Here is a 15,897-nt window from a genome sequence, read left to right as displayed (position 1 = left end):
ACGTGTAAATATGATTCGCTCATGCAGCTGTCAGTCACAGAGAAATCATTGAGGGCTGGAAGCCTTTCCTTGTACCTGATTGGCGGAGTCCTCACGGTTGGAAGCCATGACAACGCGAATGGACGTAAAGTATTTCACCTCCCGCCTCCTGATTGGCTAGCTGTCAACGTTCACCCCGCCCTCCCAGATCAGCCGGAAGATGGGTGACGCGCAGCCAGGACTGCTAAATCATGGCAACATTTATGGAACGGTTGTCTTTTCTGCAGAAAGTAAGTGAATTGTGCTTCTGTTGGGTCACGAAACAACAACCGCCAGTTCAGAGCAACTTGACAAGGAGGAGCTAAGCTAACGTCTCTCGTTTAATGGTTGATACAGAGCGTCTTAGCCTGTTACTGCTAGCCTCCAAGCTAATAAACAAGTTTGCCTTAACATATCAGCTCACCTTGTTGTCTCTTTGCTGTGAGGGAATGTTTTGGATGCTGCATGTTAATCTAATGCTAACAATTTAAGATCCCCACCCTGATGAAGGCCACAGCAGATGATGAAAGCCCCTGTCCTGGCTACCTCTTCCAGGAGGTTGGAAGTATCCTTGGTTTTAGCAGCGGCGTTCCTGCTGGTTTCCCGATCATCCCACAACTGACCAGACGATATGGTTCCACTCAGGGTGACCACCCCCAAACATCAGTGGAGTTTGTTGGGAATTTATAAGACAGCCCAACGTAAAGTAGGACATAATAATAAAATGAAACTGATGCAGGATTTTCTTTCTTCTTTTTTTTTTCTTTTCTAAATAAAATGAGAAAATTGTTTCTCCGTCTCTGCTGAAGAATAGCATCTCCGCAGCATGATGCTGACACCACCATGCTTTACAGTGAGGCAGTGTGTCCACAGTGGTATGCTATTTGGCTATTTACAGATCCTCCCACCTGATCCGTTAATCTTTTTGCTGCATCTTTATCAATCATCTTTGTTTCAGTAATCTCATGTTGATTTATGATCATATCTTAGCAGGTTAGCAGTGGTGGCATGCTCTTTTCACTTTAGATGAATTAACTGAACAGAGCTCACCAAACTAATCCTGCTTAAAACTTCCCCACAACCTGACCTGACCCATCTGCTGAGTCCATTGGTCTACATAATGTCCTCTTCATAAACCTCTGAGGGCTTCAAAAAAAAGAGGCATATTTAAATTGAGAACAAATTACACAGATGTGGACTCTGTTTCCCAGTTAGGTAACTTCTAATGAAGGCAGATCGTTCCACTTGAATGAATTTAGAGGTATCAGAGGAAAGGGAGATGAATCCAAGTTGCATGTCACGCTTTTAAGAGATTTTTTTTATGTTGAAAACCATACATTGTTTCCCCTTCCACCCCACAGTACATACACATGTCTTCATAGTTTAGATGTGCGCTGCTGTAGAATCTACGCACGTTGCAGCCGTGTTTTGTTGTTCCAGATTATTGCAGTGCTTTGCAGGATGTTCTTCATTGAGACAAAATGCCTTAACCTCACTGTTAGAAATCTGCCACGAGTCATCGGGTTATGGCCAGTGTTTGCTGGAATATCTCCTAGAGAGGCTACAGGTGGAGTCGTGTCACGTCAAACTGAAGGTGAGAGCGGCCCGGTGCAGCGCCGCCTTTCCGCCTGCCAGTTACTCATGGTTCCGTTCTGTCCCTGCCAGGTGCTGAAGATCTTTATCCATCTGTGCGGACATGGCTCCAAGCACTTCCTCACGGAGCTCAGAAGGAACTCCACCTTCATCCAGCAGGCTTCAAGTGAGACCCCATGCTTTGGGCCCGCCGGTCTGTCGCTGAATGGTAACGGGTTGTCTCTTATGTTCTGCTATTTGCTTTTAAGTCTACAGCGGCGCTCCTGATCCGATCCACGGCACAGCCCTATACCAGAAAGTGAGGAGTGCGGCACAGGTGAGACGCAGGGAAGAATCCGACTTTTAACTCGGTTGCATTCCAGTGACTGCAAGTTTTTTATTGTGTGTATATATATATTAACTTTAAAGGAAGTGGCCTGCTTACTTTTCACGGATGCAGTTTCCACCAAAGGTTGCATCACTCCGCTCAGCATTGGCCCTGCAACAATGGGTTAGTATGTATTATTTGAAAAGACCGTCTCACTTTGCTGAACTGATGGGTTACTTTTAAATGATTACATATTTCAAGAGTTTCATGCCATGCATAGTCATGATGGTGCAGATTCAGTCATTAGTTTGTTTCTGTGTTAGGAATGGGATCATTGGGGTCCCAAAGGTTGGGGCTGCAGGGCTTTGGGTACAGTCCAGGGAAGCAGGCGACAGGTGAGTGACGCTGCACGCACTAACTCTGGTTCTCTGTCCGTCAGATGCCTTTTAACCTTTGACCCGTGTCCGTCTGCAGGCAGTGACTCCCTGCTGGATAAAATCCAGAAGGCTGCTGAGGTAGTTGCCAGCGCCGTCCTTCCCCCGACTGAAAGCCAGGGCATCCGCCTGCACGAGAACCATTACCGAGCTGTTGTGGCGCCCTCTGCACCCATAGAGGTCGCTGTGCCAGCCTGCGCCTACAACCTGCCCACGCGCAGACCGAAAGGTGAGACATTTGTGCTGTAAGATAAAAATTGAGTCATACATAGGACTGCACCTTAGGGTGCGTTCTGTGAGTATTCAGTTCAGATTGGATTCAACACCCATCCCCTTTCAACCTTTCCGCCTTTTTGTGTGATACACAAATCACAGCAGTGATTTAGATCAATGCCTGTGCATGTGCTAGAACAGCCCGGTCAGAGTGGAGAGCTGGAGATGAGCGCAGTGGTTTAGGCAGTAAACTAGTGTTTTGCTCTTTTTAAATGAAAAGAAGGTAATGCAACCCTGCTGCTAAATGTAAAAGATGAAATCTCCATATGCCTTCACAGCGACCCTACGATGCCCAGGCCAGGTCGGGGGTGGTTGGGAAGAGACGGACAGCAGCAACAGCTCCTCTCACAACTCTTCTCAGGACATGGCCACCAACAGCAGGGCGTCTGCGGGCAGCAAATCAGCTGGTACCAGGAGCCAATCAGGAGGCAGCAGAGAAAGTAACGGGGACCTCTGTGATCGGTCAGAATCTACTTTCATGTTTGTCTCTATTTGATCATTGCTTACATTTTTTTCCATCACTCAGTCACTGTTCGGTCCCCTTGGTGGTGGCAAAGTCCGCCTCTTTGATACGGTGGTTATTGGTTCAAATCCCAGTTGCATCAGGAAGGGTACCTGGCATAAATACTGGGCTTTCTTTGTGTAAATTTGCTCAACACAAAACTAAACCTCCACTGTCTGCTAGAGGCAATGTGCCAATCTCTAATTAAACCTCAGTTCATGAGTCAGTTAATGCCACTCCTCCTCCACCTTATCAACTGAATAGGGTAGTGGCTAACACTCTGATGCATGTTAGCCACTCTTTCATGCATCAGAGTGGCTAACAGGCACTCTGATGCATGAAATGACAGGACACAGGACAGGCAAACAAACATGCAGGCACACACTCACACCCAGGGACAATTTAGAGTAACCAATTAACCTAACAGTCATGTTTTTGGTCTGTGGGAGGAAGCCGGAGTACCCGGAGAGAACCCACACATGCACAGGGAGAACATGCAAACTCCATGCAGAAAGACAGCAGATCAGGGTTTGGACCTAGAACCTTCCTGCTGCAAGGCAGCAGTGCCACCAAGTGTGGCACTCTGCGGCCTGGCTTGATAATATTTCCAGCTCGTCTATTTCAGGTCTGTGTATTTTATAGATGACGCGCCTCATGGCTAGCTAAAAGTAACGCGCCGTCTTTCCAGAGAGAGGGCGGGGTGTGTTTAGTTCCAGCTTTTGTTTTGACTGCAGGGTGAGTCAGGCTAAAAACAGTTTACACTGTTGTTAGTATTATATAGTCAAGTAAAATGTGGCAATGTTGAAAACGTCTAGTTGTTAGAAACCATTGTTATAGAATGTATTTAACTGTTAGATTTTAAGCTTCAGAGCGACTGCTTTAATGCACCAAGATAGAAAACAATGAAAGTTTCCTTATTGACCCATTTTGTCGGGATGGGGGGGTCTAAAATGTTTTCCTCCTTCAAAGGGGGGCGCAACAGGAAACATTTGGGAACCACTGCTTTACACCAAGCGTCACACATAAGGGCCTTTATTACTTGCGTGTGTGGCAACGTGTCATCTCTGTCCTCTGCTCTAATGGCACTAACAGACGTAGCAGCTTCGGTCAGCGTGGTATGTTGTATTTTTACAATCAGAAGTTAGAATTAGACCAGGTCGGATGGCTGGGGAACATTTGTAGGCTGGAAAACATTAATGGCTGCACAGCTCGGTAACTTCCTCTACGCTGGCAATCGTACCCATTCCTCAACCGTGCTCCTGCACACAGGATCTGGGCTGGAGGTGGGCGCAAGTGAAGGAAAAGGAAAGAAAAGGCTGCTTTAGTAGTAAAGATTTCTATGCATGATTTTAAAATGTTTGATCAAATTTAAAATGATGATTTGATTGTTAAATATAGTTGCTTCATAAAGTAATAAGTTGAGACTTAGAAATATATTTAAAAAGGAAATCATGTATTTCAAATTCTTGAAATGATCAATCATAAGACTGCGGTATCAACCATGTCTGTAAATGGTAAATGTGAATTTATTTTCTACTACTTATAGAATCCCGTGGGTCGGGGGCTTCTAAGATGATCTGGTCCCTGGCCCAGGCAGGGCTGTCAGCTGGTCTGCCAACAGCTGTCGGCTTCATTTCTCACTGAAGCTCACTGTGTGCTGCACACAGCTTATGTTTGATCGGCTTGTAGACATCCGGAGGCACATAGGGCTTAGTATTCAGAATAGTAAGAAGAAGAAGACGTGAGTCGTGTTTTATAGACCCCTTATTGATCTTTACCCATTTGAAAAGATCATTGGATGTAAAAATGAACCCCAGCCTAAAACCTGTGGTAAAATCCAGTCTTTCCAGACGGAGCCTGCTCTGTGTAAAACCCTTCTGACTGTAATGCGTGCCTTTTCAGCCTCCTGTCTTGATAAGACAAGATAAGATAAGATAGACTTTATTGATCTCACAGTGGAGAAATTCACTCGTCACATCGGCTCAATAATCAAAAGAAGGTGCCAAAAGGAGGAAAAGGTGCATAAGGTCTATACAGTGCGTCCACATATATACAGTGGATCGAGAGTAAAAAAAAGAAATAAAGCAGAGATTTAAGATGACTTATGTACATTTAAGGTGACTTGTATACATATGGATTTGACGTTGTACATTAAAGTGGTACCAGGTAAGAACAACAGTGAGGTAGTGAGATGACTATAACAGCTGAAGTCCCTTACTACAGGGCGATTCTTTTTGAAATTGGTCTGCCCAACTGGGGCTAAATACTGCCGCTCAATATTTGGCTAACGCGCCCGTTGCTCTTGTGATCTAACTTGGCTCAGATTAGAGGAGCACCGATCCAAGTTTTTTCCAATCAAATCCGATAACTGGGCTGAGTGTATCAGCGGGCTACAGAGCCGATACTACTGTTGAATGAATGAACCGTATACCTTGCTATGTTTGTGGTGCTGAATTTACTGACTTTATCACCAGCATGTAAATGCATTGCTGTGTATAATATTAACATGACTGGATCGGAGTGCTGGATCGGCATCATTCATCCGATATCCAACGAATTAGTCAATATGGGAGCCGAAATCTGATCCAGGTATCAGATAGGTGCATCTCTAGCTCACATAGAGCCACCTACATCACACCGAAAGCTAAGATGTCAGTATGCATTGTAGCGGACTGTTGGGAGATCATTCTGTTAAAGCCTTCTTCTCCACACGTCTGCTAGGACCGAAGCGTTGCAGCTGGGGGACTGTGGCCAGGAGATGGCTCTCATCAACAGACTGACCGAAGGATCCAAGGTCTTCCTGACCAGGGAGGAGAGCCAACACTTCCTTAAAGAGTCTGTGCTTCTCTACCCCTTTAAGTTGTTCACTCCCTTTTTACATGCTGGGCTGTGTAAACAGATTTCTTGTTTTGCGTAACCTCTCAGGTGTTCGACCCTCAATTGTGAGGTTGTGGTGGAGCTGCTCTCCAGCAAGCTTCAAGATGTGTCTTACCCTGTAAAGATGGTAATTCCAACACCCCGGCGGGAAGCCTTCTGTACGCTGCGATGAATCGTTCCTGCTGTAAACCTGTGGTTGTCTAATCCTGCAGCGGGCTCTGTGTGCTGTTGCCTGCCTCATGACCTCTGACCTTCTCGCTCTGGAGCAAACATTCAGAGCCACTCAGCGCAGACTTTGCCAGCTCAGCGAGGGCCCTCCAGGACCTCTGGCGAACAAAGCCACCAAGGTACAAGAGGAAGAAGTGGTAAGGAGGGACTGAGAGGTCAGACCTGCTCGAAATGAGGTCGTTTGCTTATCTCCTCTTTCCAGATCCTGCGGCAGTTTGAGGCTCTGATGGGTGGACCGCTACACGCTGGCAGACAGGACGCGGCGCCCAGCAGCCATCAGGCAACATCTAATCACTTTCTCCCGTCTGCATACTTGGAGAGTTCACAGGCGACGGCCTCAGCTGACAGACACAACTCTGAGCCTCGTCGGCCTGAGCCGTCGTCCTCGGGCATCGTCCAGCCGCAAAATGCCCCTTTGTCCCCCTCCGGCCTGGATGAGAGCTGGAGACGCTCGACTGGAGAGGAGGTGGACGATTTGAGCAAAAATGAGCTCCAGTCAGTTAGGACCGCTGGAGATCCAAAGCTCATCAGCGAAGGAGGTTCCTGTCTTTCCTCCGAACCACAGAGCACGCCGGCCAATCAGAGCAGCCTGTCTCTGTTCAGCGGGATGGAGCTGGTGACCAAGGTGGGGGCGCTGTGTGAAAGGGGCGCGCTGCACACAGAGTCGGACAAAACGGACGAGAGCTCAGATGTGACTGAAACTGCGCGTAACTCTAAATGTGTGAAGAAGACCTCTGTGGTGCGGAGTGAAAGCAGAGAGGACGCTCCGTCAGGTGGCAGTCCGCTCACATCAGCGGAAAGCAAACCCGTGTCAGCTTTCTCCTTTCTCAACTCCTGACCACTTACATGTTGAGGATCTGAAGCTGTTGTATGATGATGTCAAATAAATATACTTTCAGAAAGGCTTTTCTTTCAACTAACCATCTGTCAGGTTGTAGTTATACTCCAGTCAGGCATAACATTATGACCATGACACTGATTGTCTCTTCGTCATGACATCTGTTAGTGGGTGGGCTAGATTAGGCAGCAGGCAAACTTTGAGTCTTCAAAGGTGATGTGTTAGAAGCAGGAAAGATGAGCAAGCTTAAGGATTTGCATGCGTTCGACAAGGAGCTAAACCGACTACTGGGTCAGAGCTTCTTCGAAACCGCAGTTCTTGTGGGGTTTCCTCAGTCTACAGTATCTAGACTGAGGAATATCTAGATCTCAATCCAGCTGAGCGTCTGGGTTGTACTGGGCAGAAAAAGCTGCAATGCATAGAGGCCATTTAAACTCTTATCAGTCCCTCAGCAATTTTCTACCGCACAACATGTTGTTGGCCCTGAATTCTCATCAATTTCATATCGTGTAGACGGAACGGCTGCTTCAATCAAATGTTATCTCCCTCATTTAGGTCAGGCAAAGAGAATAGGAAGAGGAAAAAAAACTCAATGCTGGTGCTAGTTATTGTTGAAAAACATTAAAAGAGCAGCATTCATAAATGTTTTGTACTGACAGTATACAAAACAAAGTATTTTATTTTTCCAGCTGGTAAACTTTATGCTCACAAACAACACCCACTGACACCTCATTGAACTGGCTGTTTACCCCGCTAGCTGGAGCATGAACTGTTCTCTGTCATTTTATGTCAAGAAGATCCCTTTTATGTCTTCGTTCTTTAAAAAAAATGGAAATTCTGATTTTAATTTGAAGATTCCAAAAATTTCTTGCACCAAACCCGGTTTCATGGATCTGCTGCCAACATCATGGTGGGGTCATAATGTTATGCCTGATCAGTGTACATGGCAGATTGTTGTTGTTTTTTGGGTGTGTGTGTGTGTGTGTGTGTGGGGGGGGGGTCTGTTTGAAACCTGCTTTCAACAACAAACTCGGCCAAGAGTCTGAGTGTTAAGGAAACTACAGAGAAGCCCCCAGGTCTGCAAACTTTGATGCCTTAGGTTTAATTTCCGTAAAGTACTAGAACATGTCTGCTGGAAAGCAGGACATCAAACTGCATCACACCGGTGAAGGGCAGTGAGCACAGAAGCAAAGAATCAAATAGTTTGTCTTTCTGCTTAAAAGCAGCTTTGAACTAATGGAAACCATCAGTTCAATTTGCCTTGAAATGACTCACTGTTTTGGTGCTTTGGTGCAGGTCTGATGGTTGCTTTGTCTCAGGATTCTTTCTTTTAATTTGAAGTAACAAACTACACCTCTGCTGCATGTTATCAACCTTTTGAGGTAAACCCCTGTTTGTGATTTGCACTACACATGCTTTTTATTTTAAACTCAAACCTTCTAAAAGAAATGTGTCTTCCATAGTTCTTGCTACTAAGCTGTTATGTGGGTGTGAATTATATTTTACATAGAGAAAATGTCTTTTCTGCGTAGTGTTTGATCTAAAACTGGCGTTCTAAAGGAAGAATAATTCTGATATTTGCCGTGTATAATCTGTGATGGGGGAAGTCTTTGATGGGGCATCTGTGGCAGCTTTCTGGTTAAAAGTCACGTGACAGAACATGACTCCCATAAAGTTCAGTCCAACGTTCTGTTGAAAAGCTACTGCTGCGTTTCAGTGAACTCAAGCCATGCTGCTGAACAATAAAACGCGCTGTTGTGTTACAGCGGAACTGCTTCATAAATGTTTTATTGCTGACTTAAATGTTTCTAAGGAACACAAGAAATGAACCACGCAGTATTTTTAGTCAAAGCCCATAAACAAATATGGTTAACAGGTACTCTGATGCATGAAATGTAAAAGATATAAACACAGATTTTTTATTTTATTTCATTAATTGCTTTGAATAGTTATTTGGCCTTCCTTCTGTCTACAATAGATCTGTCAGATTTGAAGCGGGGTTTGGGTTAGCGTGGCCCGTTTAGGTCACCATTATGAAATATACTTTTTCTAAGTATGACCAGATTATTTTTCTCCCACGACTTTAGAAGTTGTCTTCAAGCATAGATGTTAAAAACAAAATTCTGGGTTTCTGTAGGTAACCTGTACTTTAAATACTGTATGAATGTGTGCGCGCTAGTGAGTGCAATTGGGTGCATGTGGCTCTAGTGTACAGCTGTGAGTGGTCAGTATGACTGGAAAAGCGCTATATAAATTCAGTCCATTTACCGTTTAGATTTAATTAAACACAATTTAAATGTGTTTGAAAAACTTTGGTTAAAGAAAAAACACATGCTGAAGTGTCTTGTTGTTGGAAGTGGATTAATCGTTCTCCCTCAGACAGAACCTGTTAGCCTTCCACCATGCTGGGGTCAGATACCGGTATCAAGGTCCACCCAGCACGTTGCCGTTTCAAACCCACAAACCAGAGAAAGTGATGTAAATGAAATCAAGCTGTATGCCTTGTAAAAACTTCTCCAGTAGTTTGGCTTTATGGAGCACAAACTGACATAAAAATGCCCCGGCCCAAGCCAATAGCTGCTGCTGTCCACTGCCAGTCAGCTGGCTGCAAAAACACCCACACTATTGCCTTAATACAGGGACAAATTCAGGGGTAAGGAAATACTTTAAGTATATGTTGTCTATTTTTCCTGGGTCTCTGTATCAAAATAAGTACATGCAACAACTTTATAACTAATATTCAATGTTCTGTTATTTAATATGAATATTTGTTTTTAAATGACAGCTTTGAGCATCAGGTTACCCCTTTTTGCTTTCAAATGTTCGCGTAAATACTGATACCACGCTGTTAAATTACTCCAGCCGGCTTGCACAAATTTTTTTAGTGGATCCCCACAGCTTCCTCTTTAGAAACATGCAACACATTCCCCCAATCACAACGGAACGGTTGAGTAAAGTGTATACCTTTTTATTTAAATTCACAAGCACTTTGGATCACCATCCCACTTTTGTTGTCATTAGCACCAATGAAAATGTCCATGCACCAACACGCGCGTGTAGAAAGAATGACACTCCTCGATAAAGTGCACAGGGGTGTGTACACACACACACACACACACACTCGCGCGCGCACATTTACACGTCAACACGGCACAGGGAAAAGCCCACAGTGGCCAGGCCATGGAAAGGCGGATGTGCTTATGGTCTCAACAAACGATGACACGGGGAGGTGAGGATGAGCCGAGGCGCTTGTCACCCTCAACCACACACACACACACACACACACACACACACACACACACACACACACACCGGGCCCCGCCACTGCCCCTCTCAAGGCCTTTCAGGATGCGGCGATCGTGTCAAAGGCTTCGGCACTAAAAGACGACAGAAGAGGTCAGGGTCACGTGGAGCCTGGGCACCCCTTCGTCTGGAGGCTGCTAAAGTGCGCCTCCCGCAGAACCCTGTTGATGTAGTCGTAGGAGGCGCTTTGCCCGGTGCCATGGAGACGGTGCTGCGAGGAGCTGGCAGAGTCTTGGCGCTCCGGGCTTGTGCAGTATTTCTGGTGGTGTGGGCTCGGCCTGGTGCTGGCCTCCGCTGCCCTTTCCGGACTGCTGATTCCATTGCTGCTGTCGCTGCTGCAGGACTGCAGATGCATGAAGAGAGAGGAATGCGGGAGTAAACGCGTGGGCTTTGAATAAAACAGGCTGAGCTTTCTCTGAGAGTGGTGCATTTCCTGGGAAAGGCACAACCACCTGTGCTACATACTATAAATGTCAGGCTTTCAACAGTGTACACTCAGCATCAGGGAAAGGAGTGCATTTGCAGCGCCATGCACACCGTTTCACACACCGTCTTTAAACCATAAACTTCTGTGTATTTTATAGGGATTTTATGTTACCAACACAAAATAGTGTCTGCCAAAAGCATGCACTGCATTTCAACATTTTCCGACAGTGTGGCATGCATTTAACTTTCTGACCCAGGTGCAAAATGCCGTTTGCAGAGGGAATCTAACGCCGCACATCCCTGGGAACACACCACCTCCATTGTGTAACACGGCGGTGGCAGCGTCATCCCATGGGGAGGCTTTGCTTCAGCAGGGACAACACAGCTGTTTAGGGTGGATGGCGTTAAACACAGGGCAATGCAGGAAGACAAACCAGTAAGAAGGGCAAAAAAACGCCATTCTAGGATGAAGCTCTATCTTCCAGCACGACAACAACCTTGAACACCAGTGTTGCACATATGAAAAAATCATTTGAAAGTCACATTAAGAGTAAATATTGGAATAAATGGATCAGTTGCACACACATTTTGCCTAATTATTTATTTTTTTTTCATGTGTTTCTCCAGTATTCCATGTGAACGTCAGCATGTTGGGTGCTGTAGTCTATTAGGATATCAGGGTAGTGGGTATCCACTGCAGTGAGCCTCCACCCAGCAGGCATGGATGGAGGATATTATTGGTGTGCAAAATGTGCATTTGTGACACTTGGAATACAATAATCAACGATACGGATGTTGCACACGCCGATCCTGTGACGAAATGTATAATTGTGATATATTGTGCAGCCCAGCTCCTGTCCTCAGGGACCAGGGTTACGCAACTTATATAACACAGTAGAATAATTATTATAAAACCTATTTGGGAAAATCATGTGTCCCTGGAGTATAAAGCCCTGTGCAAGGCACTGTTGCCTGAGTGTGAAATGTTAGCGCTGACCTCAGAGTCCAGGTCTGACACCAGCAGACAGGGGGCTGCTGCTGACCTCTTGGCCTGGGGGATCAGCTGCTGGTCTTCCAGGCTGTCACAGCTGCCGTGTCGCTTCCTGTGTGGAGACGGGGAAGGGAGACTGTGTGACAGGAGTCGCTACTGCAGAGAGGGGGGGGGAGGCAGGAAGATGAAGCAAAAATAGAAACACACACGTTCCACATGCAACGCCTGTAATAAGGTCCGGAACGCTGGAGCAATAAGAGCTTATTGAAGGCAGTCGTGCAGCGGCTCGGTAAGATGCGCTAAATGATGGCAGAGTGATGGCATTCATCCCATTACCTGTTACCAGGCAGCATTTCTGCAGCCTGACGAGCTTTGCTAAAGCCTCCTAACAAGCCGGGTTGAGAAGTCTCCCTCAGAGGCTTTCACAGCAGCTCAGCTCTCCGAGCATTTCCCTCACAGGAACTCAGTATGGCGCGCGCACACACACACACACACACACACACACACATACACACACACCCAGCCTCAGGGAGCGGTTCGGCGCAGCGCCCACAGCAGCCCTCGCTGTGGTCAGTCCGGTCTTCCTGTCTGAATGACGGGAGAACCGACGGAACCTGCTGCTGCCTGCTGCGTGTTCCCGTTAAGGCAGCGTGATCTCCAGGAAGTCACGGCATGACGGCGAGAACGGAGCCAAGCGAACCCACCGACCCACCGACGGCCGACACTTCAGCTCTGAGCTCTTCCGCTTTCGTATCCTACGCAGACTGTTCCGCGCTGGTCCAAACTACTTTATAATGGCCTGAATTAAAATATATTTATTGGTCTTATATATTTGATAGTTTATGTTAGGGTTAAAAAAAGGGTGGTGGGTGAGTTTCACTTCTTGGCAGAACTCCCTGAAGACAGAGCCTTGCTAAAGTATTCACGCCTATTTATTTATATATTTACCTTCGTTACATTCCAACTGTTAATTTAAATGTTTCTCTAAATCTTATTTTATGTAATGGATCTGCATAAAATTAGCTAAAAGTTGGTGAAGTGAAAAGATCAAACATATAAAAAAAATACAAGAATTAAAATTGGCATGTTGCCATCCCCTTTGCTATAAAGCCTCTTAAATTCTGTTACAACTGGTTACCTTCAAAAATCCCACTATTACTGAAATGATTACTGAAATGATGATTGCACAAAGTCTACCTTTGTGCAATCTAAGAGTCACATCATCCGTTAATATAAGCACACCTTTCCTCATAGGTCCTTAGAGGCTGCAGCAGCACTAAGCAAGAGGCATCACACCATTAAGATCAAGGAGCTCTCCAAACAAGTCAGGGACTCAATTTTTGAAAGGTACAAGTCAGGGTGGGGTTATTAAAAATTTCTAAATTTCTGGATGACCACCAGAATCACACACTGGGCCAGACATTAATCAGAGAGGCATCAGAGAGACCAAAGGTTACCCGATGGAGCTGCAGAGCTCCACAGCAGAGTCCGGAGGATCTGTCCATAGGACCACAATAAGCCGTACAATCCATAGAGCTGGGTTTTATGGAAGAGTAGCTAGGGGGGAAAAAGGCATTATTGAGTGTTAAAAACAAGATGGCACATTTCGAGGTTCAATACATTTGGGTGACTCCCCAAATGTACCGAGGAAGGTGTTCTGGTTAGATGAGACTAATGCTACATTCCACACAGAGCCGAATAACGTATCCAAACAGAAAAGTTTGAGCGTAAAGATGTAAGTGCACAAAGCTGGAGAAGGCATTGTAATACCTACGCCATGCCAGCGAGTGGCGTGGTAATGCTGCCGCTGATGTACTGAAGAAATAGGCAGTTATGGAACAGGTTTCAAATGCTTTCGGTTTCAGGGCCGCTTTGTCTGGACGGGAGCCCTCATCCCACCAAGTTGGTCGGATACAGTCAAACCTCTCTTTGTGTGGACGGGGCCTAAAACTGAACATTCGGGCCAACCAAGGAAATCTCTATGTCTGGTGCAAACCCAACACATCCCATCATCTCAAGAACACCATCCGCAAGTGAATCATGGCAGTGGCGGCATCGTGGGGATGTTTTTCTGCTGCAAGGACTGGAAAACTGGTCCGAGTCAAGGGAAAGACGGATGGTGCGAAGTACAGGGGTATTCTGGAACCAAAATGGTGTTAGTCTGCCTGTGAAGTGGGGCTGGGAGGGAGGTGCAGCTTCAAGCAAGACAATGACCCAAGGCATACTGCTAAAGCAACACTTGACTGGTGTAAAGTTCCTACATGTGATCCTTTGAACTGGACTATGGTGCAATGGAAGAAGGTGAAGTGGTGCATGTGCTTCACTTACCTGTGGAACACATGGAACCAGAAAATCCTACAAAGAAGAAGACAGTGTGGTGCTTTGGAAACCTTGGTCAATGTGGATGTGGTGGTGACACCCATTGTCAAATATCTTAGAAAACATTTCGTAGAAACAATTGTTACTGATAACTGAGGTATCTTCCAGCAGGACAACTGAAAGCTGTCTAAGTGTAATTGAGATCTGCACGAGCAGAGAAATTCTGTGCGCAGAAGTGATATGCTCTCGTGTGGATGTCGCTTGTGCTGATGTAATTTACGCTCGCATATACCCCTAACCAGATTTGGCATTAATAATCCATTATGCACTAGACCAGGGATCCTCAATTGCAGTCTGATGGCCTGCAATGTTTATATGTGTCTTTGCTTCAACACACCTGAGGTAAATAATCAGGTAGCTGTGATGTGGAGAATTTGACTGCAGAGGCAGAAGGTAATTTAGCCATTTTAGTCAGCTGTCTTGGACCAGGGACGCGTCTAAAGATTCCAAGACAACGGACCTCGAGGACCGGAATTGAGGACCACTGCACTAGAGTCTCGGTGGATCAGGACTATTTTGGCAGCAAAAGATAACCAAGACCAAGATAATATTACTTCTCGTGTGGCTAGCTTGGACAGAGTTGGTCATTTGACAGAGAGGAACTATGGGTTTATGGCTACTGATATTGTCAACTGAATATTTATTAATAATGTCACCACTACTGCATAAGGCTCTATACTGTATTTTTAATATGTTTAGAGGGCACTGTAACAGTAACCCATACCAGTTTGTTTGCAGGTTCCTTTAGACATGTGGGAGCCCAGACAGAGCAGTAGGTCGAACAGTTCAGAGATCACTACCAGGCCTTTTTGATAGGCTTTCTGTTAAATTGCTGCCAGCAGTCACTGTGTCTGAAACAGGAAGCTCGTTTAGGATGAACAGTTCTCACACAACCTCCAGATTCTTACAGGCCACTCAGGCTTATGTGTTTATCAAAGTTTTGTCACAATTTTGTGATACCGGTTCCAGATACTTTCCCTTCAAACACGACAGAACAATAAGGAAAAGTTATGTTTCTTGTTTCCTTTTGAAATGGTTATTGTTTTGGTTTTTGGGGAACAAATAATGAAAAGATACTTGCTGCAGTGTTGGAATCACGATGGCTGACCTCTACATGAAGGACTGCCGGTACTTTGTCTTTGGAAAGGCTTCTCTGTATGAGTGAGCTTTTCTTAAGCCATTCATGCACCTCAACCACTAGATGGTGCTAAAAGAGATGGAGCAGGACTCTGTTGTGTCCACTGAGCTATATAATACACTGGAGTGCTAATCACCGTCTGTTTGAACGAGTCTGGACTCTATTGTGTTGTGTAACTTTTTTTTTTCTTATGAAAACTGAACTCGGGCATTAATGCATAGCGCAATAGATCTTTTGCACTCAAATTCAAGCCTCTTTAGCTTGAATTTAAGTCTTAAAGTGAACATTTAAACGGTAGATAATCCAATGAGGTGGAGGAGGCCAGGAGAAATGTCTGGGTGAGCAGAGACCCAACAACCTTTCCAACTAGAATCCAAGATTCCAGCTGTTGCTGTCCTCTCTCTTTGCCATTTTTCTTCCACTGAGCTCATCCATGTTTCCAGCATTCATCACCTTTGTTGCAAAAGTGCAAAAAAATATCTAATTTGTGTAGCTAAAAGTGGCTGTCCACCTGTTTGGCATTTTCTCATGCCTTTGTTTTCCTCTTGTCGATAAAACAGTGAGTTTCTGTAACATTTATGTTACAGAAG

The 15,897-nt window shown here is 45.4% G+C and overlaps 2 protein-coding genes across 2 annotated transcripts; one reads left to right on the top strand and one right to left on the bottom strand.

The window, feature by feature from the left end:
* Positions 1-17: 17 nt before the first annotated feature.
* tepsin (TEPSIN adaptor related protein complex 4 accessory protein) lies at positions 18-7,137 on the top strand. Its single transcript, XM_012876120.3, has 13 exons — positions 18-269; positions 511-583; positions 1,521-1,612; positions 1,684-1,777; positions 1,860-1,927; positions 2,020-2,101; positions 2,242-2,313; positions 2,393-2,581; positions 2,904-3,087; positions 5,849-5,962; positions 6,053-6,131; positions 6,217-6,351; positions 6,435-7,137. Exons 1-13 carry the CDS (start codon positions 231-233, stop codon positions 7,068-7,070), a joined length of 1,857 nt encoding a protein of 618 aa, XP_012731574.2. The 5' UTR covers positions 18-230; the 3' UTR covers positions 7,071-7,137.
* Positions 7,138-10,016: 2,879 nt separating this feature from the next.
* On the bottom strand, positions 10,017-12,519 carry si:dkey-21c1.1 (protein FAM104A-like). The gene is made up of 3 exons (XM_036142423.1): positions 12,127-12,519; positions 11,797-11,902; positions 10,017-10,716 (listed from the first exon to the last, which is right to left on the bottom strand). Exons 1-3 carry the CDS (start codon positions 12,141-12,143, stop codon positions 10,474-10,476), a joined length of 366 nt encoding a protein of 121 aa, XP_035998316.1. The 5' UTR covers positions 12,144-12,519; the 3' UTR covers positions 10,017-10,473.
* Positions 12,520-15,897: the final 3,378 nt, after the last annotated feature.

Source organism: Fundulus heteroclitus, chromosome 10 (assembly GCF_011125445.2).
Source record: "Fundulus heteroclitus isolate FHET01 chromosome 10, MU-UCD_Fhet_4.1, whole genome shotgun sequence".
Lineage (NCBI taxonomy): Eukaryota > Metazoa > Chordata > Actinopteri > Cyprinodontiformes > Fundulidae > Fundulus > Fundulus heteroclitus.
The sequence above is the reverse complement of the archived record's forward strand: the minus strand, read 5'-3'. Positions and strand labels throughout refer to the sequence as shown.